Source organism: Symphalangus syndactylus, chromosome 1 (genome assembly GCF_028878055.3).
Source record: "Symphalangus syndactylus isolate Jambi chromosome 1, NHGRI_mSymSyn1-v2.1_pri, whole genome shotgun sequence".
NCBI classification, from domain to species: Eukaryota; Metazoa; Chordata; class Mammalia; order Primates; family Hylobatidae; genus Symphalangus; species Symphalangus syndactylus.
Genome location: NC_072423.2, coordinates 22,720,959 through 22,745,059, shown reverse-complemented (window position 1 = coordinate 22,745,059; position 24,101 = coordinate 22,720,959). Strand labels below are relative to the sequence as shown.

At 38.9% G+C, this 24,101-nt stretch overlaps 1 protein-coding gene across 2 annotated transcripts in view; it reads left to right on the top strand.

Annotated features, from left to right (window-relative positions):
- SERPINB2 (serpin family B member 2) overlaps positions 1–24,101 on the top strand; it is a 48,211-nt gene that overhangs the window by 12,723 nt on the left and 11,387 nt on the right. The window contains exons 1-2 of one of the 2 annotated variants that reach the window (XM_063638258.1): positions 18,945–19,010; positions 22,685–22,861. In XM_063638258.1, coding sequence (XP_063494328.1) covers positions 22,694–22,861 — 168 coding nt within the window. In that variant the 5' untranslated portion in view covers positions 18,945–19,010; positions 22,685–22,693. Of the gene's footprint in view, positions 1–18,944; positions 19,011–22,684; positions 22,862–24,101 lie in introns of those variants that run through there. The other variant, XM_055291970.2, reaches the window with a different exon arrangement.

Sequence of the window (24,101 nt, the reverse complement as noted above, 5' to 3'; positions counted from 1 at the left end):
AGATCCAGAGACAGAAACCTTTAGAAAAGGAAAGAATAGGTAACCTCAGAAGAAAACTATGTGCAAAATTACCAAGATTTCCAAGTTTACATTAATCCATCGATAGTGGAAAAAGCAATAACTTTCATGTACTTGTGTTGTATTCATAAGGGTCATGCCATAGCTTCGGATGTGACTAATTAGGGAGACCAGGTTTATTCGAGGTTTTTATTATTTGAGAGTGAAACTATAGCCAGATGTAATGGCCATGTTATTAATGATCCCAAGATGCAATTTTTTTTCCCATATTCAAAGTGCTTTGTTATATTAGATGCAAGAAAGAGTGTCAGTTTTCACTTCTACACAAGGTTTCCTAATCTATTATAAAAGCCTGAAGCAAGCTGGGTGTGGTGGCTCACGCCTGTAATCCCAGCCCTTTAGGACGCTGAGGCGGGCGGATCACTTGTGGTCAGGAGTTCAAACCAGCCTAGCCAACATGGTGAAACCCCGTCTCTACTAAAAAAAAATACAAAAATTAGCCAGGCTGTTGTGGGCTGTAGTGCACCTGTAGTCCCAGCTGCTCAGGAGTCTGAGGCAGGAGAATTGCTTGAACCTGGGAGGCAGAGGTTGCAGTGAGCCAAGATCGCACCATCTCACTCCAGCCTGGGTGACAGAGACAGGCTCCAGCAAAATAAATAAATAAATAAAGCCTGAAACAATAAGCAGAAATGAACTAGAATGGGCTAATGCTACAAGAAACTAGGAAACAATAGGAAACTGCAGAATCAGCAGAGGCAGACAGCAATGCAAGGCGTAAAATAGAAACTCCCTTGCCACCCAAGTGGATAGAAAACAGTTTTAGACAAACATACTTTGTCATTAGTTTAACTACTTTGAAAGCCAAAATAAGATGCCTCAAACCTCTCCTTGGGATTGGAAGTTGCGACTTGAGCAAAACTTTTATTTTCCCTTTTTATAGTTTATATTTGTGTGTGTCCAATATCAACTGCATCTATAATTCTGTTATTTTGTATTGTCCATATGCACCACAATGCACATTCACTTTCTCTTCCATTTCTTCTTAAACTTTGCAATCATTTGGAGGAAACCATAACAAATAAGATTTTGTAAATGTCTTTTTCGAAATGCCCCGTGTAAACGCGTCGTTCTTAGAATGATGAGGCTTCCTACCACATGTGTACTTGCTGGGCCTGCATTCCAAAAATGTTGCAAGAATGCATGCACTGCTGTTTTGCCACATGACACAGCAGTTGCGTGATGTGCTGTCATGACAAATAGGCAGGAAATGCGGTTTGCGTGTGGAATGAGCTTCCGGTCTTTCCCCAAGGTTAGAAGGATATAGTATTAAAGAGGAGTCCTGGGTCAGCAGCTCTATTTTGATGTGGCAATTATTGATGCTCTGCTGCTCTTTCCCAGATGATAGAGGGCAAGCCAAAGAGAAGGAGTTGGGGGGCCAGCAGCTGATGCCTTGAGCACAGATCCTATGGTTAAAGGAGGAGGAGTGGGGACATTTGTTACTGAACCTTCTATTCCACCTAGAGATCCGAAAATAGTGTTTGGGTGGTTTTGAGGTAAGGGAGCAAAGGAGCCAGCCCTGTCCAGCCTGGTATTTAGGTATGAGGAGGGCTCAGGTATTGCTTTAGCCTCATAATCAGAAAGTCATGTAAGGTTTTAAGTCAACTCTATCAAGAAATTTGATTCAATCATGCAATCAATGATTCAGCCTAAGTTAATGAATCACTTACTGTGTGTCAGGGCACTCACTGGGTGCTGGGAAACATCAGTATGCAGTCTCTTAATTTAGAATTTTTCTGTGAAAGTCACTCTCTTGTTAGGTTCCTTTAGATCCAAGAACAACTAAGGAGGAGGCGGGCTGTTTTAGGTTGAATTCTCCTGAAAGCCAACTTAAGCCCAGGATTCATGTAGAAGTTCTTAATGAAGGAAGTGGTCCCAGGAGAAACCAGAAAGGTGTAAAGGAAGCAGCACAGGAAAGGAAACGAAGCCGAATGAGGGTGATTTTGGGTGAAGTCTCAGACTAGGACTGATCCCTCTGAGAGCTCTAGGGGGTAATATCTTTGAGAGTTTGTACCGTACCAGAATAAAAGAGTTGGGGTTTTGAATTCCCACACCAGTCAACTATTGGCTATGGGCTTACCATGGGAGATGTAATACACCTGGCACTTCCAACTCACATACCGGAGACATGGCTCTAGCACCCAGTGGAAATACGCTGAATGTTGCAGGTGCAAGACAGCAACAAAGCAGACAGAAGCACGTAGGCAAGGCACCAACAGTGTCCACTACACCCTGACAGTGTGGGAAGTTGTAGATAGGATGAAGAGAAAGAATACACACACACACACACACACACACACACACAGACAAAGTAGAGACTTGTTACTCAAAGTGTGATCCTCAGACCAGCAGCATCTGGCCGAATGGTGATCTGTCACTTTCCAGGAGCTTGTTAGAAATGCAGAATCTGGCTGGGCACAGTAGCTCACGCTTGTAATCCCAGCACTTTGGGAAGCCGAGGAGGGCAGATCACTTGAGGTCAGGAGTTCGAGATCAGCCTGGCCAACATGGTGAAACCCCATCTGTACTAAAAATACAAAAATTAGCCAGGCGTGGGGGTGCACACCTGTAGTCCCAGGTACTCAGGAAGCTGAGGAAGGAGAATGTTTGAACCTGGAGGGGTGGAGGTTGCAGTGAGCCGAGATCATGCCACTGCACTCCCGTCTGGGTGACAGAACAAGACTCTCTCAAAACAACAAAAACAACAACAACAAAAACGCAGAATCTCAGGTCTCGTGAAAGATCTGGTTCATCAGAATCTCATATTAATAAGATCTCCCCAACATTTGTATGCACATTAATTTTTAATAGCTCAGCCCTAGAGTATTAGAAAACATAATTTGCTGACTTTTTTTTTTTTTTTTTTTTTGAGACAGAGTTTCACTCTTGTTGCCCAGGCTGGAGTGCAATGGCGCGATCTCAGCTCACCGCAACCTCCGCCTCCTGGGTTCAAGCGATTCTCCTGCCTCAGCCTCCCGAATAGCTGGGATTACAGGCATGTGCCACCACACCTGGCTAATTTTTGTATTTTTAGTAGAGATGGGGTTTCTCCATGTTGATCAGGCTGGTTGCGAACTCCCAACCTCAGGTGATTCTCCCACCTCAGCCTCCTGAAGTGCTGGGATTACAGGCACGAGCCACCACACCCGGCCAATTTGCTGACTTTTTGCACTGCAGGAAGAATAAGCTTCCAAACCAGAGCTGCAATGTGGTGGCCTGAGAAAGTTCTCAGTCCAAATATTCCTTGGCCTAGCAGATGAAACCAGGAGGAAGAGAAAGCATTCCCAGCTGAAAGCAGGGTTGTGCCCCCTTTCCTACTCAGTGCAGTTGTTCCAGGTTTGCAGGTCCCAGGTTCCAAGACTTTGTGGTCTACTTTAGTTCACTTGGAACAGATATCTTTTGGAGGTGTTGAGAGTTGGGGGGCTTTTTGGAGAGAGGCTGAGGAGTAGGGGTTTGGGTGTGGGGGCAGGAAAGAGCAAATATAAAATAAGGCAAGAATTAGAGCTGACCCTACAATTTAAGCTTGAAAAACATTTTGGAAAGTCACAAGTAAATCACTTGACTTAGATATGCATCATTAAGGAGTCATGACACAACTCATACAAGAAGGGACTGTGGTAAAATATGGTAGCCACAAAAAGGCCCCCCAAATATTAAAATGTCTCTTCCACAATGTTGGAAATTCCTATTAGTCACAATGGGGGTCAGTCAACTGGGATATCATTGCCATGGGAGGGCCACTACAAGGAAATTTGGGAAACATCTGGCTAAAGATGGCAAATTAAAGACACTCATTTAACTTCAGGTCCCTTCTAAAATGAGAAAATAATTAGCAAAGTTTTCTTATTGTTGCTACTGTTGTTTTAAAGCATTAACCTAGGAAGATAAAGGGAATTGAAGAGTATAAAACAGCCATCCCTTTTTGCATGCTGAAAAGTAGATTGTTATTATGAATGGTAGAACCAAAAAAGTTTGATGCTGGAAAGGAAGCTCTTTGGAAAGTAGAAAATAAATTCAGTTTGCCCATGGAATATTTTTAAAACAGAAGAATCAGTATCAAGTACCTCAGGAATGAAGGGTTGAAAACAAGCTAGAAACAAAAAGATTGGCATTCTCTTGGAGAAGCAGTTGGACTGTCAGATCCCCTCGCTCACTCCACGCAGTCAGCTTAGTGACCTTCCCCTGCAAGAAGACAGGTGATGGAGCTCGATTCTCCAGGAAGAGTTAAATAGAGGGTGACACTCCAGATTGCAGTGCAACAGACAGAGATGGGATCAGGGTTGCCATACTGAAAAAGGAGGAGTAAGTAAAAGTTTAAATTCTGAATTCTTACGTAGGCCTTACTGGGCTCCAGAAATCTGGCAGCCATCATTCTCCAGGGACAAGATTGGAATAACCTTCTCAGGGATCCAGAAATAAGAACAATGGGGATTTCCCAAAGAAACAGCCCAGCTAGATCATCCTACATTCAACACTTTTCTCCCTTCTTCGTAGGTTCCCTTCCAAGCAGAAATTCCAATTTGCCTTTTTGATGTCCCATTCTAAAATGAGTAGACTGCAGAAGCATTTAAGGAGCACATATAAAATGGAAGTATGACATCAAAGTATTTTTTAGGTTGAAGATGGTTCTCCCAAGAGCTGCCAGAGGGGCTAGGAAACACAGCCCAGAAGGGTAGAAGAGTTAGTGTTCCACACAACAAATGTGGACCAGTGAGGGGCAGGGCACTAGAGTAAACCTGTACATAAAGTCTTCTCTTCTTTTCATGTAAAAGACTCTTCCAGGGTTCTCTATTCCCATGCTGCTTCTCTAAGATGTCCTGTGTATGTGAACATTTGGCTGGTTTTTCAAGCTGTAGCCACCTCGGTAAGGAACCACTTGATATCAGTTTTCCTTCTTTGGCATCACTTCTGTTCTTCTTTCACTCTTGACACTGTGGAATTGGACTCTAAAATAACCATTAGAATGACAGCTTTGTCTTGGGCTCTTTTGTTGGGTAACACAAAATAATATACTTGGTGACCTGAATGAACGCATGGAGCAGAGCACTCATCCTCTGCCTACGGACTCCCATTAGACCATGGGGTGATTGAAAATGACATTTTATTCTATTAATGGATAGGTAGTTTTTACTTTTTATTATGGAAACTTCCAAATGGAGACAAAAGAAGAGATAATAGTTTAATTAACCTCAAGGTACTCCTTAACTAACTTCAGTAATTATTACCCCATAACCTCTCTTGTTTTACCTATACGACTGCTTTCTTTCTCCCTCAACTTTGATTATTTTGAGGCAAATCCTAGGAATCACTTCATTTTATCCACAAATATTTCAATACATCTCACTAAAGGTAAGGACTCTTTAAAATTATAACACAAATTCTTTATTGTAACTAAAAAACAATCTATAGTATCAAAAAACCATTGTTCAAATTTGTCCACTTGATTTTTAATTATGTCTTTTTGTAGCTGGTTTATTCAAATCAGAATCCAAATAAGATCCACAAATTGCATTTTTGATAAAGGTTTTATTTATTTTAATCTAGATCTTCCCCGTTTCTTTTTGTCCTTTCAATATAATTTTTTGAGGAAAATGAATAGTTTGTCCTAAATATTTTCCCACAAATTTCCATTGTTTTGTTGATTCCATCCTCGTGGTGTTATTTAACATATTCCTCTCTTCCCTTGCATTTCCTATAAGCTAGCAGCGAGAAAAAAACTTAATTAGATCCTGATCTCCTCCCTCCCTCCCTCCCTTCTTCCCTCCCTCCTTTCCTCCTTCCTTCCCTCCTTTCCTCCTTCCCTCCTTCCTTCCTTTCTTAAATTCCTTCTTCCCTTTCTTTCTTTCTTTCTTTTTTTGGTCAAAAATACTTCATAGGGGAGGGGGATTACATATGTCCATCAAGAGACATTAATATCTGGTTGGCTTTCCTTTTGTGATATTAAGATTCAACATTGAAATCACGTGTGGTCAACCTCACATTATGAAATTTCTTTTTAGCCTTTTAACCTAATGGACTTAGCAGTAGTTGAAGACATGATGTAGACCCTTTACTTCATTACAAATTGCAAAATGGTGATGGTTTGATTTCGTCAATTCTTCTTCATTCACTAGTTATACTTCTAGGAAGAAAAATTCTTCCTCCTCAAGGAAAAGTATGATGAATATTTTAATAATTTATATCATTTACCAGTTTTCAGAATGATAATCTGGTCTATAGTATCATCTGAATTGGAAGAATGGAGTTTTATATTTTCCCCCTGTAAGTATCATTTTTAAGTCATGGACTTTAATGTATTTAAAATTTTAAAATTCACTACAGTTATTATTGTCTTTCATGCTCAAAGTTCCTCAATTTTGGCCACTGGAAACTTTTTCAATTGGCTCCTAGGTCCTTTTGACAAGATTTTCGTTGCCTTCCGTGGCCTCTTTGCTTTCTGGTATGACAGAATGATCCCAACTCATCTTCTATATTGCCTACCCCAGACCTAGAATTTATAATTTTTTCAAGTATCCCTCATCCTCTATTTTAAATTTAATTTTTTTTAATTGTTTTAACTTTTAAGTTCGGGGGTATAAGTGCAGGTTTGTTACATAGGTAAACTTGTGTCACGGGGGTTTGTTGTACAGATTATTTCATCACCCAGGTATGAAGCCTAGTACCCATTAGTTATTTTTTCTGACCCTCTGCCTCCTCCCACCTTCCACCCTCTGAGAGGCTCCAGCATGTGTTGTTCCCTTCTATGTGTCCATGTGATCTCATCATTTAACTCCCACTTATAAGTGACAATATGAAGTATTTGGTTTTCTGTTTCTGTGTTAGTTTGCTAAGGATAATGGCCTCTAGCTCCATCCACGTCCCTGCAAAAGACATGATCTCGTTCTTTTTTATGGCTGCATTGTATTCCATGGTATATATATATATACAACATTTTCTTTACCCAGTCTATCATTGATAAGCATCCCTAGTCCTCTTTAGAAGCAAAAGTTTTGTAACAATACAAAATATTTTTCTGAGTTTGGGATAGAAAAGATTTTTTTTTTTTTTTAAGATAGAGTCTCTCTCTGTTGCCCAGGCTGGAGTCCAGTGGCCCAGTGTCAGCTCACTGCAAACTCTGCCTGCTGGGTTCAAGTGATTCTTCCACCTCAGCCTCCCAAGTAGCTTGGATTACAGACGCCTGCCACCACGCTCTAACTTTTGTATTTTTAGTAAAGAAAGGGTTTCACCATGTTGGCCAGGCTTGTCTCGAATCCTGACCTCAAGTGATCCACCAGCCTTGATCTCCCAAATTGCTAGGATTACAGGCATGAGCCACCACACCTAGCCTAAAAGACTTTTTTTTAAAGACATAAAATGCTAAGCAAGATGAATGTGACAGCGTCAAAAGTCATCTTAAATGAAAGTTAAAAATGGCAAATTAGAATATTTTTGCAACCTATATAGCTAGCAAAGCTTAAATATCCAGTACATATAAAGAAGTCCCATAAGTCAATAAAAAGACAAATAACAACAAAAAAGCCTTTCAAATCTTCCCCAAAAATTTTAAGTAAGAATTTCACAGAAGAGGAAATATACATCATCATGATATTATGAAATAATAAGAGCTGTTCAATTTCTTCAGCAGTCTGAAAGTTGCAAATCAGGACATGCCGCCTTATACATACTATAATGGCTTGTCAAAAATTAAGACATTTGACAAAATTAAGTGCTGGAGAGGTGTGTATTAGAGATGTCTTTGTATATTGTTGATGGGAATATGTATTTTAAAAAGCATATCAGAAAACAGTAACTAGAAACAGCCTAAATATGTATTGAAAGGAAAAAAATGAATAAATTATGATACTTTAATTATTTCAATGGAGTAGTAATGAAAAAATGAAATATACCTACAAGAAACAACTGGCTGAATTTTGAAAATATAATGTAGAATGCTCTAGAGGACTTGTAACATTTTAGTAAATAATTTGGCATTATTTTCTATATACACTAGAGAAACTCTTGCATTTCCTGTGCATATGATCAGAGTTTCTCTAGAGGAGTCCGTATCCTATAGCATATGGCCCACCACAAGTTTTTTGTAGGTGACATTGAGTTGGAACACAGCTATACCCACTTGTTCGTGTCTGTTTGCTTATCACAGGGCAGGCATGAGTGGTGGCAACAAAGACTAAGATATTTACTATCTGACCCTTTTACCAAACAAGTTGGCTGGCACCCTCTCTAGAATATTTATAATGTAATGCCAATTTTTATAAATTTCACACACAAACAATACTAAACAATATACTATCTGGGCAGACTTTCATGGATAAAGATATAAAAATAAAACTAGAGAATAATGAATATAAATTCAAAAGAGTGCTTCAGGTAAGGATGGAAAGGCTGATTTCTTTCTTTGGGAGAAATCCATAGTAAATGGAAGTTAACAGAAATAGTCCCTTCTATGCATTAAATAATATATTAGAAACATAAAAAATTAAAAAGACAAAAGGAAATAATTCAGGAAATTTCCCTGAGACTAAATGACACGAGCTTCCAGGCTAAAAGGTCTTACTAAGTGCCAGTAAAGTGGATAAAATGTAAGCCTACCCCAAGGCACATCACTGTGAAATTTCAGGACGTTGGAAACAGACGGTTTGTAAGCTTCCAGAGACCAAAATTAAGTCACAGATCAAAGATAAGAAATTAAAATGACATTGGGCTTCTAACAGCAAGACTAGAGGCTAGAGTATGATGGTAAAGGTCTTCAAATTTGGAGCAATAATATTTTTAAATCTGAGATTTTATACATCACCAAATTACCAGTTTGGTAAAAGACAGAGATGAAGTGGTTTTAGATATTTATAATCTCAGAAAGCTTTCTCCCCATGCCTTTTTTTTTCCCTCAAGTAGCTCCTAGAGCATATGCTGCTTAAAAATGAGTCAGGGAACCATGAAGAGGATGATAAAAAGATGTAGGAAAAAGAGAAGCCGATCCAAGAGAGAGGTAAAGGGATCCACCTCAGGAATCTGCTTTTTCTTTAGCAGTCAGACCTTCAGGGGCCTAAAGAGCAACCCCCTTCAGTCTGGAGACGGTCAGAGGTTCTGAGTGTGATTATTTTAAGAAAATGAAATTGATTCGATATTTCAAGTGTTTGAATGCATTAAAATAAGACTTGTCCAGCTAGGAGAGGCTTTGTGGTCAAGTTGGTGATAAGTATATATAACAGTAAGCAAATTTTTTAAAAATCTGAGATAATGCTGGGAAAACAAAACGTGCAGAAAATAAAATTACAGAATATGGCCCAGCAGTGAATTCCATGCACATAATCATGATAATGTAAACTGGAAATAGTGATCGAAGTTTGGTATTACTACAGGTATATTTGAAATATGGCAGGATGGGAAATGCTCACGTGTGTACGAGGAATAGTCAATGACTGGAGCTCTTTAAGAAGTAGCAATATAATAGTGTTCTTTAGAGATATAGAGTTAAATACCAAAAAAGAAAAAAAATTAGCTGAAGTAGTTTTAAAAATTGTCTTTTTAAAGGAGTGAGAAATGAGAAGAAAAATAATATACATGTCTGGTTTTAATTAAAATTTAAAGACAAATTGCAACAATAACAGTGTAGAGCAAAACTCATGTATTAAATATGATCATCTTCCTCCAGTCTAACCAACCAACCAACCAAATATAGTAATACGTGGAGTTGACCCTTTCCTTAATAGAAATTAATTAAACAAGTCTGCTTGAACCCACGGAGATGAGACATCATCTTTTGTAACCTCTTCAGCCCGTTACACAATCCTTGAATGCATGTGAAGCTCATTGCTCCAGAAACAAAATGCTGTTTGTCAGTTGAGACAAAAAAAAAAAAAAAGAGCATCATCTGCTGATATTTGTAAGCTGGACTGACACAGTTAGACTACAGAAGACATAAACCACATAAACAGAATACCATCCTCAGACAAATTGCAAACCTCAGACCAGGTTACTCTGGGACCATGATAAAATGAGATTATTTCATAATTTTGTCTATGTGCAAAACATCACTGCACCACCCATAAAATATTACCAGATATCCACTGCCTCACCCAAAATGATTGACTACTACTTCTTTAACATTTATAATCTTATCCTCTTTCTAGTTGCTTCTTCCTGTATATGAGATTTACTGAGATACCAATCAAAGACTTAACTCCACTTTCTGGCAGCACCCAATCTCGGGCAAAACCCAGGCACAAGTAGGGGTGGGATGTCAGATAATGTCTGATCAGAGGCAGCATGACTAAGAGAAGATTCAATTTAGCAAATTTCTTGAGGACTTACCATTTTCTAATGACAATGCTAGGCCCTGGGGAAATCAAGATCAAAACCAAAATCAGGAAGAGTGATTATCTCTGTCTTTGAGGTTCTAACAGCTCCTTAAGCAATCACAGAAATGGAATCACACATAGTAAAATTGGAATGAGCAAGTAAGGTATTCAGTGGAAAGAGCATTGGCCTAAAACATCTGGATCGAATATACTCTGTCACAATTCATTAATAATGAGGCAACTCCCTTGACCACTCTACATGTCTGCTTCCTCAGCTGTACAACATTTATCTTATTCAAACAATTGTTGAAATGATTAAATAAGATAATTGAAAGACATTATAATGGGACCATTACAAGGTAAAGAAGGGGGAGTCCAAAGAAGTTTAGTGACCCACCTAAGATTACACAGCTATTATCAGATTTCAATTTAACACTCACGTGTAGGTAATTATCAATAGTACCTCTATAATAATAATAATAATATCAAGGACTTATTCTGATTACACATTCTGCCTAACATTTCACCTACATTATTTCATTTATAACAACGCTTCAGTTTTTTATATATATATGGTGTATGACTTTTTTCAAATCTCTCCTACTTCGTTATTTTAATCAGAGGTACTAGAACTCATAAGCATGATTATATTTTAAACAACTATATAAGAAATTTTGGACGTGCAGGATTTGTGCTTATCCTTCCACACTGAGAAGAAACAGGATCTTACTTCAACATTATGATGCCATATCAAAAATCACGCAATGTGATTTCAGTATGAGTCAGAGATAAGGCCCAAGGGGTCATGACTCTTCATTAGGAAATGTGATGACCAGAGGTTCTTTACAGATGCTGAAGTCTTCCAAAAAATGTTTCAAATGGGTTTTATGTGCTCACGTCCAGGAAAACAGGAATTTGTCATGGAGTTAAGAGTGTTCAAACATTTGTAACTCTAGGAGATGATCACAAAGATATGCATACTTGAGTGCTGGGGAAAGTCTGTCACCTTTCTTGAGTAAATGGGATGCGTTTATTACCTATCTCTCCACGTGTTTGGGTTTCTCAGCAGAGCTTGATGAGGCATGAGACTAATATAATATGTAGTCAGTTCTGAGTCAAAGAGACATTGGACACAGAGAAGGCAGTGCTATAGAAAGGTTAAATTATCATACTCTTCTGAACTTTGCCCATAGAATAGTGAGCAATGTTTTCATACTAAAAAAAACAAGCATACGGGTGTGGATATTGAAATTATCAAGAAATGTGATTGAAATAGTGTTGGAAGGGTAATAAGAGTAAAACATCACTGAGAAATAACATGCTTTGGGAGGTACTAATTCCTTTGACTCAAGCTTCATCTAAGCAAAAGCTTTGAAGGGATAGATTCAGTATCTAGAAGCAAATGTCAGGAAAAAAAAAATAGGCCATCACAAGTACTGACCTGAAGGAAATCCGGTATATTCTTGATCCTTGTTTAATTTCATTAGCCTAGTTACTTACATGTCAAATAAATCATTTAAATTATCTCTTACTCTGAAGCCAATGTTCTTTCAAATCATATGCAATCTATGAGCTAGAGCACAGTGTTTAGCAGCACTTTCCAAAGTTGGGGTTTTTTTTGTCATTAAAAGTTTTATTTCCTTCTGTTTATAGCCAAGTATCTAATATAAAACTTAGAACATTAGGATAAGTGGAGTAGCCTTCCCCCCTTGTGACTTCCCCTTTTGTTGCTTTTAACCCTTACCATCTTCTCTTTCTCTTTGTCTTCTTCCTTAGTACTTAATACGTACTCACAGCTTAGAACTTTTGGAGTCCTATCTCCGGTGAGGCCTTACCCTAATCCAGGAGTGGGGACAGAGTTCTCTTGCTGCTGGCCTGATGCACTCTGTGCCTGTTGCAATCAGTCAAGTTCAAGGTTTCTGTTTCGTTGCCTATGGATCCACCCCAGCACCTGCCCCTAAAGTCCCCTAAGCTCCTAGTCCCAGGATCCTAACATTTACCTAAAATCCAGTTCATGAGACTCAGCCTTAACTGCTCCCTGTCCTGGAAGAAGGTTTTCTATCCTCATAGCAAGGGAAAGCAGGAAGGCCATACTTTGAGGCTGTCGCAGTAGTGCTGGGGAGGATCAAAATTGAAGTACAAAAGTTTGTTTTCAGTTGAGTTCAAAAAATATTAAGTGGGGCATCCCCAAGTGAACACATAGTCTACTAAGTGCTGTGTATATAAAAAATAAAATGTACATTTTCTGCTCTCAAGAGAATTGAGGAAACAAACAGTAAAAGCATGAATTGGACACAATTTTCTAAGTATATTAATAAAGGTAAAGAAACAGTAATCATTAATGCTAACAATTTTTGTGTACCTATGTGCCAGATATTATGACAAAAACTTCATCTAGAGTGGTTATTGTGATTAGAGAGGTACCAGATCACTGATGGCCTTGGACACATATGAACCTAGCTAAGAAATATCCTGTATTTAATGGAGACTCGTTGAAAGATTTTAAGAAGAGTCATTGCTGGATCAGATTAAATTTATGGATTAAGGGACAAGACACTAGAAACACAGAACCCAGGGCTAAGATGATGAAGACCAGAGCCAGGGCAATAATTTTAGAGAAAAAAGAGGAGCACACTGACTCAAAAAATATTTTGAAGCTAAAATTATTGTTAAATGGTAGATGTGGAAATTAATGAGGAAAAAAGATTCAAGGATGTTGCTTTGATATTAGCTTGAATAAATAACAAGCAAATGGGAAGTGAATGAGGACAAACAGCTCTGGGAAAATGATGGAAACATGATGTGTCCAGCTTCGGACCATGGACATGGGTGCAGCCATGATGAGGGGAGGGGTCATGGCTGGAGATAGAGTTGCAGGAGTCTTTGTTGTCTCTTTCTTTTTTCCCCCACCCACCACTCACATCCGATTCACATTCTCATCTTCCTGCCCATACACTCAGTGTATTATGACTAATCAACAGGGAAAGAACTGAGCAATATTTTTTTCTGCCTCCTCTTCATTTTTCTACAAGTCTCAATAAGGATGTCATGATTAGAAAGCAATGCAAATTATCTGGTCCAACCCTAAGATAAAATGCATGACTACCACAAAGTTCCTTTAGTTTCTCCTTGCCGTTTCCTTCCTAGAAATAAAGGGATTCCCCACATTATTTTATATAGGATCAAATGAAATCTGTCTGCAGGGCATGCGTATATGTATTTTAGTAGCAAGTGTCAATCTGTTTCTGCTCTGTTATCCACCCTTAATAAAAAAAAAAGATACAAGTCATAAGAAGATAAAACAAAAATAATTGACATCTGAATTTAGAATGCATCTTATATTTAGTTATGTGTTTGTCACCTGAGTACATACGTGCTATGGCAATTAACACTGAAATAGGCTGCTTCCCCTAGGCCTAGAACATTGGCTGAGATGCACTAGGAACATGCTAGATAAGAGAGAGACTAAATTAAGACTTGTTAAGTAATATGAATAATTCATTTAATCATAATTAATCCACAAGGATAATGGAGAGGTGAGTGATGCATGGAATCAAGGTTATATGAGTCTAATATTATACATTAGACCCTCCAAGGAAACACACCATTGTAAGCACGGAGTTTTACTGGTGTGTACAAGGAGTGAATTCATGACTCACAGTGTTCTGAGGCTGCTCTGGACATGCAATCTTGCATGCTTTTGTCATGACAGGTCTTAAGAAGTTTATTAGCTTTTTCAAATAGCTAAATCACAGAACACTGGATTTTTGTTCAGATAGCCTATCAACTTGGCATCTGTGTTGAGGTTGTCACTTGGTAACAAGATAAATACCCCGACAGAGGTGTTACACTCCCTAACAAAGCTAACTTCATGTGCAGACTTTCTCACACTCATAGCTGGCCCAGGGCCACATCTTAAAATAGGTGAGGTTTGCTTTCTTTGCCCTGGATCTCGGGACCTTGACTCCCGGTGGCCTAGACCTACCCTTATTCAAAGCCTTCTCATTCTCCTGTCCTTTTCACCCACCCCGAAACTCCTTCCTGGAGTTTACCTTCTCTGTAAAACCCGCTTCACAGGAATTTCGATACATGTAATATTTCTCCCAAAGCCGTTAACACACAAAGTGTTGTTGCTAATTTATTCTCTGATAAAGAGATTTCAAAAAGTGTATATTGGAGAATGTTTTAGCCAAGATGTCCCAAATTCATACCATGGGGGTGACTGCCTTCACCTCCGTTTGGTTCTGCTCACAGCAACAACTACTTAAATTTCTGGAATAAACCATGCTATCTAACTACTAAGGCTAATTAATGCTAATGATCTTTGTTATAAATTAACATTGTTTCAATATGTCTAACTGGAAGTCATTAAAAATAAGGTTATTATATAGAATTTTATGTTAAAATAGGACTTCCTTTTTGACCTGCATTCATATCGTGTTTGAGATCATTTGAGTGGTAATATTACTGCTGATACAGAAATGATGCATTTTCCTAATTTGTACATTCCCCATATATCCGCAAACCATGTAAAATAGGTAATTATGGAAGTATCACTGTTTGCTCTTCAAAGTGAAGAGGATAGAAATGCATTACAATGTGCCAAACATGAGTAAGTCATTCAGCAAACACTAAGTGAACACCTAATATGAGCCAAATGCCTGTCCTAGCCATCGGGGAAGACCATTATAGTCTTGGAATTCATGGTTGTTACCATCTAGCAGGGAAGATAGGCACTGAAGAGTAAACTACACGGCTTATGCAATCACAGTTGGTTAGATGTTTCAAAGAAAAAGCACAGTGTATGCAAGTCTCAGATTAGATATTAGAACTTTATTACTTATAAAGTTATTGTCTTCTTTTAGATATTATTTCTCCTTTATACATGATTCATTGTAGTGATAGTGGGGAGAGAAAAAAACACCTCAATATAGAAACTTGGGTAATTTATTTCTGATTTTAAAAGTAATGCATGCCTATTATGGAAAATGTGGGACATTTTTTAAGGTACAGAGAAAGACAATGGTAAATCTATTAAGTTACCACTTAGACATAAATCCTGTTTATGTCTTGAAGAAATATTATGTTAAGTAATATTTCTTCTGCATGTATTTTATTTATATAATTAATATCATACTGTCCATATAATTTTATTTCCTTTCATTTCCCACTTATGATTATCTTGTATACATCTTCCTAGAAAATAAGACACTTTCTGTTTCACTAATCTCATATTCCGTAGGAGTGACCTGCTCTGCAATTGTTGCATGTACTATTTCAGGTTATTTGAGAAAGCTTAATCTTACGTATTTTCTATTGTTAAGGAACACTCTTTAGTGACTGTGCTTTTTTTCTAGTTGACCTACTGTCTGGGTTACTGCTATAGTCTCCTAATACATTTCCCACCCTTTAGGTTCTTTCTCTTCTGAATTTTCAGATTTTTCTTCTTAAAACACCACTTTTTGCAAGTCACTTCCCTTCTCCAGAGTTTACAGTAGACTGCCATTAGCTTAGATCCCAACTCAGCCTGATATCAAGGGCTCCTCTAAAAGATCGTTCCTTTTCTCCTTTCCTCCTCTATAACACCAACTTGGATCCAGGCAGACCTCAGAAAGCTATGCAATGATCTTTGCTTCCCACTTCTATAATATTAGTGCCTTCTTCTCTCTATTGTCTATTTTTTCATTTATCTCAACTCTTTGCTCAAGGCACTAACATACATTATCAATCCTTTCCCTTCTTTCTGTGATACTTACTATTAGCACCACTCAATTTGGCTTTAAGTTTGGCTTTAAGTTACATATTATCCTTTACAAGTCTCTGTAGTTGTTTGAGGTGTGAAAGTCTAGTCTTCTTATACTGAGCTCATAAATTGCTCTAATCTAGGCAGAAAGGCAGCTCCCAAACCTGACACCAACAGTCACCCTGTTATAGATCAGCTAACATTATGCAGCACTCACTACCAAGGAGAATCTGCTAAGGACTTGGCAGGCATTATCTCATTGATTATTCACAGCAGCCTGTATTATTTAGAATGCTTTTGGCTGCAAATGACAGAGAACCCGTAATGTCGAATGCTGCTTAAACAATACAGACTTATTTATTATAATATCTCAGATAGCAACAGCAGGAGCAAAAACTAGAGGTGGGTAGTTTCTAGCATTGGCAGATGTCAGGGCTCTTGTTTGGGATAGCTGCAAATTTCTCAGTCTTCCTATATGGTTGAAATATGACTGTGGCATCTTCTGGCATCACATCCTCGCACAACCATGCTCAAAGTTGGGTAGGAAGGGATGGTATAGATATGGAGGTTCTTCCTTCATGCTTTCTTCTATCAAGGAAGGAAAACCTTTTGCCAAACATTCCCCAGTGGATTTCTCCCAAAACTCATTGCCCAGAATTGGGTTTATATGTCCACCCATTCCCCCCACACCCAAACACACACACACACCCTAGAAGACTGGCAGCTAGGCTTTCCTTTCCTGAGATCAAGGGCTCTTTGAATAATATCTGAAGAAAATCAGGAAGAAGGGTAGCAGAAAGGCATTGATTGGGGTAGGCAATCAACAGTACCAGCTGTATAGAATTATTAGAAAATTAGAAGTTAGAGTAGTTGAGAAATACGTGCAAGATTATACAACTAGTACGTGGCAAAAAGAAGTTTCTGAGTCTGAGACTTTTCTGAGTCTCTCAGAATTCATATCCTTGTTCACCACAGTATAGGGCCTCTCTAGAGAGTTTTAGCATGTTACTCCATCCATTAAACATATTTGGTAAGAATTTGCTTGATGCTCACCACTGTTCTTGCTGCTCAAGGGAAACCAAGTGTATATTTGTGGATAGATCCTAACTCAGACGATACTGTCAGAATATACAAGATTCTTTTACCACATCCTCAACTCTGAAAGTTACAGCTCTACATGGAAGCTCACTGAGGGTTGTAGGAGTCAGAATGGACTCCATGGAAGTTATGGGGTGTGAATCAAACCTCATAGGTGAGTCAGTGGGGAGAAAGAAGCATGACATTCCTCTTGAGAATAATTGGAATGAAAATAATACAGTGAGAAAGAATGGCACCTGAAAAGTGAGTGAAGGAAAGCGTGACGGAAGTTCTAGGTACATTGATATCTGTCCCAACTGGTTGAGCTGTCAATGTGTGGTTAAAAAACAGTTAAACAGGCCAGGAACGGTGGCTCATGCCTGTAATCCCAGCACTTTGGGAGCCTGACGGGGGCGGATTGCCTGAAGTCAGGAGTTTGAGACCAGCCTGGCCAACATGGTGAAACCCCGTCTCTACTAAAAATACTGAAAATTAGCCGGGTGTAGTGACGGGCACCTGTAATCCCAGCTATTCAGGAGGCTGAGACAGGAGGATCGCTTGAACTCAGGAGGCGGCAGTCGCAGTGAGCAGAGATCCCGCCATTGCACCCCAGCCTGGGCAACAAGAGTGAAACTCGATCTCAAAAAAACAAAAACAAAAACAAAAAAACAGTTAAACAGATGGTTGGTCACATAGACATTACCAGAGGGGTCTTCTTGGACAGAGGCTGAAAAGAAAGAAGGGACTTAGCTCACCACCAGACTCCTGAGCACTCAAGGGAGAAGAGCACTAAGGACAAAGGGGCGGTTAACACGCGTAAAAGGGTCAATGGCTCCTAATAAAGGAGAAGGTCTACTTCCTTTTTATTTTATTTTTTGTTTTTAGATGGAGTCTCACTCTGTCACCCAGGCTGGAGTGCAGTGGCGCAGTCTCAGCTCACTGCAACCTCCGCCTCCCAGGTTCAAGTGATTCTTCTGCCTCAGCCTCTCAAGTAGCTGGAGTTGGAGATGTGTGCCACCGTGCGCAGCTAATTTTTGTATTTTTAGTAGAGACAGGGTTTCACCATGCTGGCCAGGCTGGTCTCAAACTCCTGACCTCAAGTGATCCTCCCACCTCGGCCTCCGAAAGTGCTGGGATTACAGGCATGAGCCACCACGCCTGGCCATGAGATCTATTTTATAATCAAGAGAAGATGAAAAATTCTTCTTGTGTCAGGATAATAGGGTAGAATCAGAGTTATTTAGAAAATTATAGCTTGAGACAATGTAAGACAGTTTAAAATAGAGAATTTCTAAGAAAGAAAATGGTGGATTTTTTCTTCCCTCCCATGCCCTAAGCATCGCTTGGGTCTCCCTAGGCTCAAAAGAGCGAGTAAATCTCATGATATTTATATATTGGAAGAAGCCCACAGGCCATGGCTGTCCAAAGCTAGAAGAAGTATTGTAGAATTTGATACTATCCTTGAGCACAAGTATAGTGGGGGAAATCTTGAAACTGGGGCTGACAGATTTTAGTTAATCTTGACAGGCATGTGTAGATATTGACAAATTCTTAAGTTTCAGAGTGACCTCATCCTCCCCCAAAATTTCTTAAACTATGCCTTTACGAACAAGTATTTCTATTCTAATGATGTCTTCCTGACTAAAATGTTGAATCATTCAAAGGACACAGATCAAAAGAGAGGGAAAAAAAAAAAATGCCATGTGGGAGGGGCAAAGCTGTATAAAACCAGTCATTACCATGTCTGAACTGTAACAACTCTCAGAGGAGCATTGCCCGTCAGACAGCAACTCAGAGACTAACCAGAGAACAACCAGGTATCTCAATGATTTCCATGCCATCTCTATGGGAAATAGGATTTCATGTTTTCTCTTCCCTCATGCTGGTATTAATAGATTGAAAGTTTCGATGTGGGGTGTCTGTAGAGGGATAGTAAAATTTAAGTGGTGTTTTCTTGTTTAGTTGTTTACTTGAAAATATTTTATTTCAAGATTTGAATTAAATTTATAAGATTTAATTTTGAATCTCAGTGGCCAACAAATACCTATGTAGCATTAACCAAAACAAAATGTACACTCAGATTGTGATGTCAATTTTATTGAACAGGTTAGAATGTACATATTCTCTGCTAGCTACTGTTTTGACACTAAATTTGATGAAAACAACTAGATACATTAAAATATTTTCATTTAAGCAATTGAATGTAATCTCTACATTGTATATAAATAATAGGAAAAGAAGACTTCATTTGCACCTTAAATGAAAAAGCAGGAACTGCAAAAATTAAGTAGCAATTTGGGCTGGGTCAATCTAGTACAACAATATGTTTATTGAGTTTAGTTCAATAATGGGTCAATTTAGTGAAAGAGAATAATCAGCCAAAGTAGTTGCAGGGCTGACTGAAGTATGGTTCAGTAAATAACTTAATACCCCATAAAAAGATACTTATTCATTATGAAAGCCATCAACTAGGAGAAATTGCTTTTAATTTTATTGGGGGAAATGTAGCAGTATTTGATGAGATATTCCCTTGAAACTGTTGTTTTCTCTTAGTTCTCATTAATTTTTGTGGTCAATTTCAAAATATTTCCACTATCTAATTGTAAACAAAATTTGTTTTAAATGCTACAGCAAACTCCAATCTAACATCCAGGGCCAATAGGGTGAGGGACAATAATGGCCGTGTGCCTGGTGACCCCTCCCAAATTCTTCCTTCCCTGTGCCAAGTTTCAGTGGTGCATTTGTCAACTTGTGTTGCAGGAACCAACACAAGCACCACCAGGAAGCCCAGCCCTGCATATTATTCCCATTAATTCATCCCAGTAATACTATTAAACCTTAATTAAGAGCACAATATTTGGACATTAATGAGATCATATAAATTACTATAATGTTAAAAAATTCACAACAGGTATACCTGTTCCAGGAGGCTGTGGTATTTCACAATACTCCATGACTTCAATTTTGCATTGTTTTGAAAGATTTTCATTCAAACATAAAGTATGGCGTTATCTGAGAGTCAGGAAACACTGCATATGGGTGCCTTCATAGAGTTCTAAAATTATGAAACTCTCAGACCTTATTTGAAAGTTTGTAGGAAAGCATTAGACTTGGAATCAGAAGTCTGTGATCCAGTCTAGGCTTCTGAAATGGACCAGCTGTGCAATCTCTATTTTCATATTTTCATTCATATTACAGAAATTACTAAGCCTTACTGGACAGGTAATTATGCAAATTAAAAAGGGAGCTGAAGGAATTTGGTAACTGCCATATAGACATCAAATATTATTTTTACATTAAATGTAATTAATTACATCTTATTTAAAAATATAATTGAAACTATTTTTTTGAAAGAAGTAAACACATCCAGGAAAATTTGATTCTGTTCTTATTAACTTTTTTCTTTATCAAGTTACCTTAAATTCTAACTTTGTATTAACAGAACTTTCTGATAGTTTGTCTTTAGAGTTAAATATTTTTACAATCAAAGTTACTAACTATGTGGATTGTTACAAAGAGTCCAGTATGAATTGTTACAAAGAATCATGTATTTAGGTATGGGAGAAGTCTAAATTTACCTTCCTGGGTCTGATCTCTTATTTACATTTTTTACATGGGGATCGAGAAATATTTTATTTATGTTATTAATACTCAATTTGTTTCCAAAAGATATTGAGATAATTAATTTTAAAAATCTATACAATAAATCTATTTAATTATGAAGACAATTTTAAATTTTAAGAGGAAGAGGAACAAATTTTTGAGCCATCCAATGTAATCTAGTATCTATGATGAAGCAAGAGGAAAAAAAAAAGTGACTTTTTTTTCGTAATAAGCCTTCTAGCAGAATTACAGGTTTACTACTTTTTTCTTTTGACTTCCTCTTTCTAGCATTTCTTGCACCACAACTTGCTTAAGCTCTTACACTTCATAGTGAAGCTATGCATCACCGAGTGAAGCAATGTGGAACACTGGAAAGAGTGGGCTTCCTTAGACAGACCTGGGCTTGAATCCCTGCTCCGCTACCTACCAGCTGTGTGACCTTATACAAGTTACTTAATGTTTCTGGGCATCAGGATATAATCCATAAAATAGGGAGAATCACCTCTACCTCATACAGATTCTGTAAAGATTAAATGAGGAGAGGAGGTGAGAGAGTTTTAGGGATACGTTTTATTTAATTTACTATTTTTGTCTTGATAAAGTAGTCTGGTTGTATTCCAGATGAGACATTTTAATACAAATAAATTCCAATCACTTTCTTAAAAAAACAAAAGAGTTCATGAACCAAGGGTTCACGCAAGAAAGAAGTGACCACTGGTCCTTGTTGGAGAGCCTTGCCATGTGAGACCACAGGTGTAGACAGCCAAGACCAGAGCCAGAGGACATGCTTCCTCCTGGGTACTTCCAGCCCCTCCCCAGTTCTGGGAAGGCACTGTCATAAGAAGGTTTCCTGAGGGATGATCAGTATCAGCATTTTTTGGTATATTTATGTATTTTGATAATTATCGGGTATGTTGCAAGCTATGATGAAAGCAAAACATACAGCTGGAAAGACAATCATTGGTCAGGACCAAAAAACACAAACACCTTGGGTGTGAGCGTGCATTCAGTTGCCTGCAGAGCCTGAGGTCAGGGAAGGTCTCAGATGGTTCATACCTTGGTGTATATATGAGTTTCATAGGCCTAGGATTAAGGATGATCCCTGCAATCTTACCTGGCATTGACTTTCTACCTGGTGGGGTGGCAGAAGAAGGGTGTCTTCTAGTCCTCCCAGCAATGAACTCCCCAGTATAGAAAGCTTTTTTTAGTAAGGCTGTGGTATGTGTGGTGCATATAGGGAAGGGGTTCTGGGATAGGGGCTGGGTGAAAGTCCAAACCTTCAAACAATGAGTCAAAGTCACTTTAGAAGCAGGAAAGTAGAAAGAAGATTGACCGTCTTACCAGATGCAACAAGGTATGTATGCAGGTGGCATACATTTCAATATGTGTATATCTTACTGTGTGGCAGTGTGTGTGGTGTGGATGTGTGCGTTGTGCTTGTGGGGGCAGCATAGAAGTTGAGAGCATGATCCTAGGGTCTGCCTATCTGGCTTCAATTCCTACTCCTGTCCCTATATATTGTCATTGTTATTCTATGGAATGCCACAAGGTGTCACTGCTCATCGTACAGAACACTTCATGTATCTCAGGACTGGCTATGTAATTTATAGGGTCTGGTGCACAATGAAAATGTGGACCTTTTGTTTAAAATTATCAAGAATTTCAAGATGGCAGTAGGAGGGCATTTGGCTAAACAAGGGGCTTTTTACGGCTGCACAGGTGGTATGTCCATGAAGCTGTCCCTGCCCTGCCTCATGTTGTTCCATGAGGAAGAACAGACAGGGAATCTGTCCCTACACAGAGTGCAGCCTGTCCTACTGTGCTGACCTCACCCAAAATGTTACCTCATGTTTCAGAGCTGTTTTTTTCTTCCTCTCTTTGCTTCTAGATTGAAACAATGGAGGACCTTTGTGTGGCAAACACACTCTTTGCCCTCAATTTATTCAAGCATCTGGCAAAAGCAAGCCCCACCCAGAACCTCTTCCTCTCCCCATGGAGCATCTCGTCCACCATGGCCATGGTCTACATGGGCTCCAGGGGCAGCACCGAAGACCAGATGGCCAAGGTGAGTTCGAGCTGAAGCTCCACATTTGGGCCGAGTGGTTCCTGAATGGAATTGGAGAACTGCTCTTGTTTTATGCTAAAGACATTTTGACTCAGGAGGTCAGCAATCATCACAGGTAATGAAGCACTGATCCTTACAACACAAATTCCTTAGATTCAAATCTATAAGACAGCCAAGCCCCCAGATCCCTCAACTGTAGCTGTTGAAGGCATACAGGAGTTGAATAGCCTGCAAGGCTGGAAACAGTTATGAGTGACCACATCTTATATTTTAATAATATAATATTCTTATTTTTCAAAGTTAGTGTTTTGTACCCATTATCTCATTCAGTTTTAAGACAGATCTCATTTTACAGATGAGAGCCCTGGTGGTGTCAGTGAAGCCCCCACTGTCTCCTAACCCCTAGCCTGGGCTCCTTCCAATTACTCTGCCACTGTGGTGTTTGTTTCCTATTCCTATGAAGAATTCCTCCTAATAATGTTAAAAGAGTATCACAAAGGGAAAAAAAACAAAACATACCAGAGTGGTGCTCACTATACCCACAGGATGCATGGATAGTGTTGTAGCTGCAGAAGGTCATGCCTGTGAGGTCACGGTAGCAGAATGAGACCTGGCATTATGCATGGCCAGCCCTGAAAACCAAGGTGGATGGGATGCACAACATCATCATGAGGGATTTCTGCAAGGCCACTGCCTGCCTTCCTTGGTGAATGGACACGGACTCAGTCAGGAAACTCTTTCCACTGAGTCTGGGCCCTTGAAATTATGCTGGACTACTCCAATTATACACTGCAATCGTCACTGCAATAGACACTCAGCACATACAAAATTCTTGTGATCATGTTATTTCCCAGGTTAGTGACCTCGATGTGGCCGTGATATCATTAACATTCCTTTGCATTCGCACACACAAACATTAACATTAAATGCTTTAAGGACAAGCACGCATTGTGCATGCAGTCACACCAAGATGCCACCGGCTGGTTTCCAGTTTCCCACGAGAATGTGCCTGAGTGTAAATACATTCTTTCCATGCACATGGTGACCTGTGTAAGGTGGGCCTCATTTGAAGTTTGAAGTTTCACAGAGAAAGCATTGGCCAATCTTGCTGCAGGAAGACAAGGGATGGGTGAATCAATCTCTGTGTTTGTGACAGTTTAAACATCGAGACTTACAACAAAACTCAATTGCTCAACTCCCTGACACAAGTAGTCTTTTGCAATATTCTTTCCCCATTATT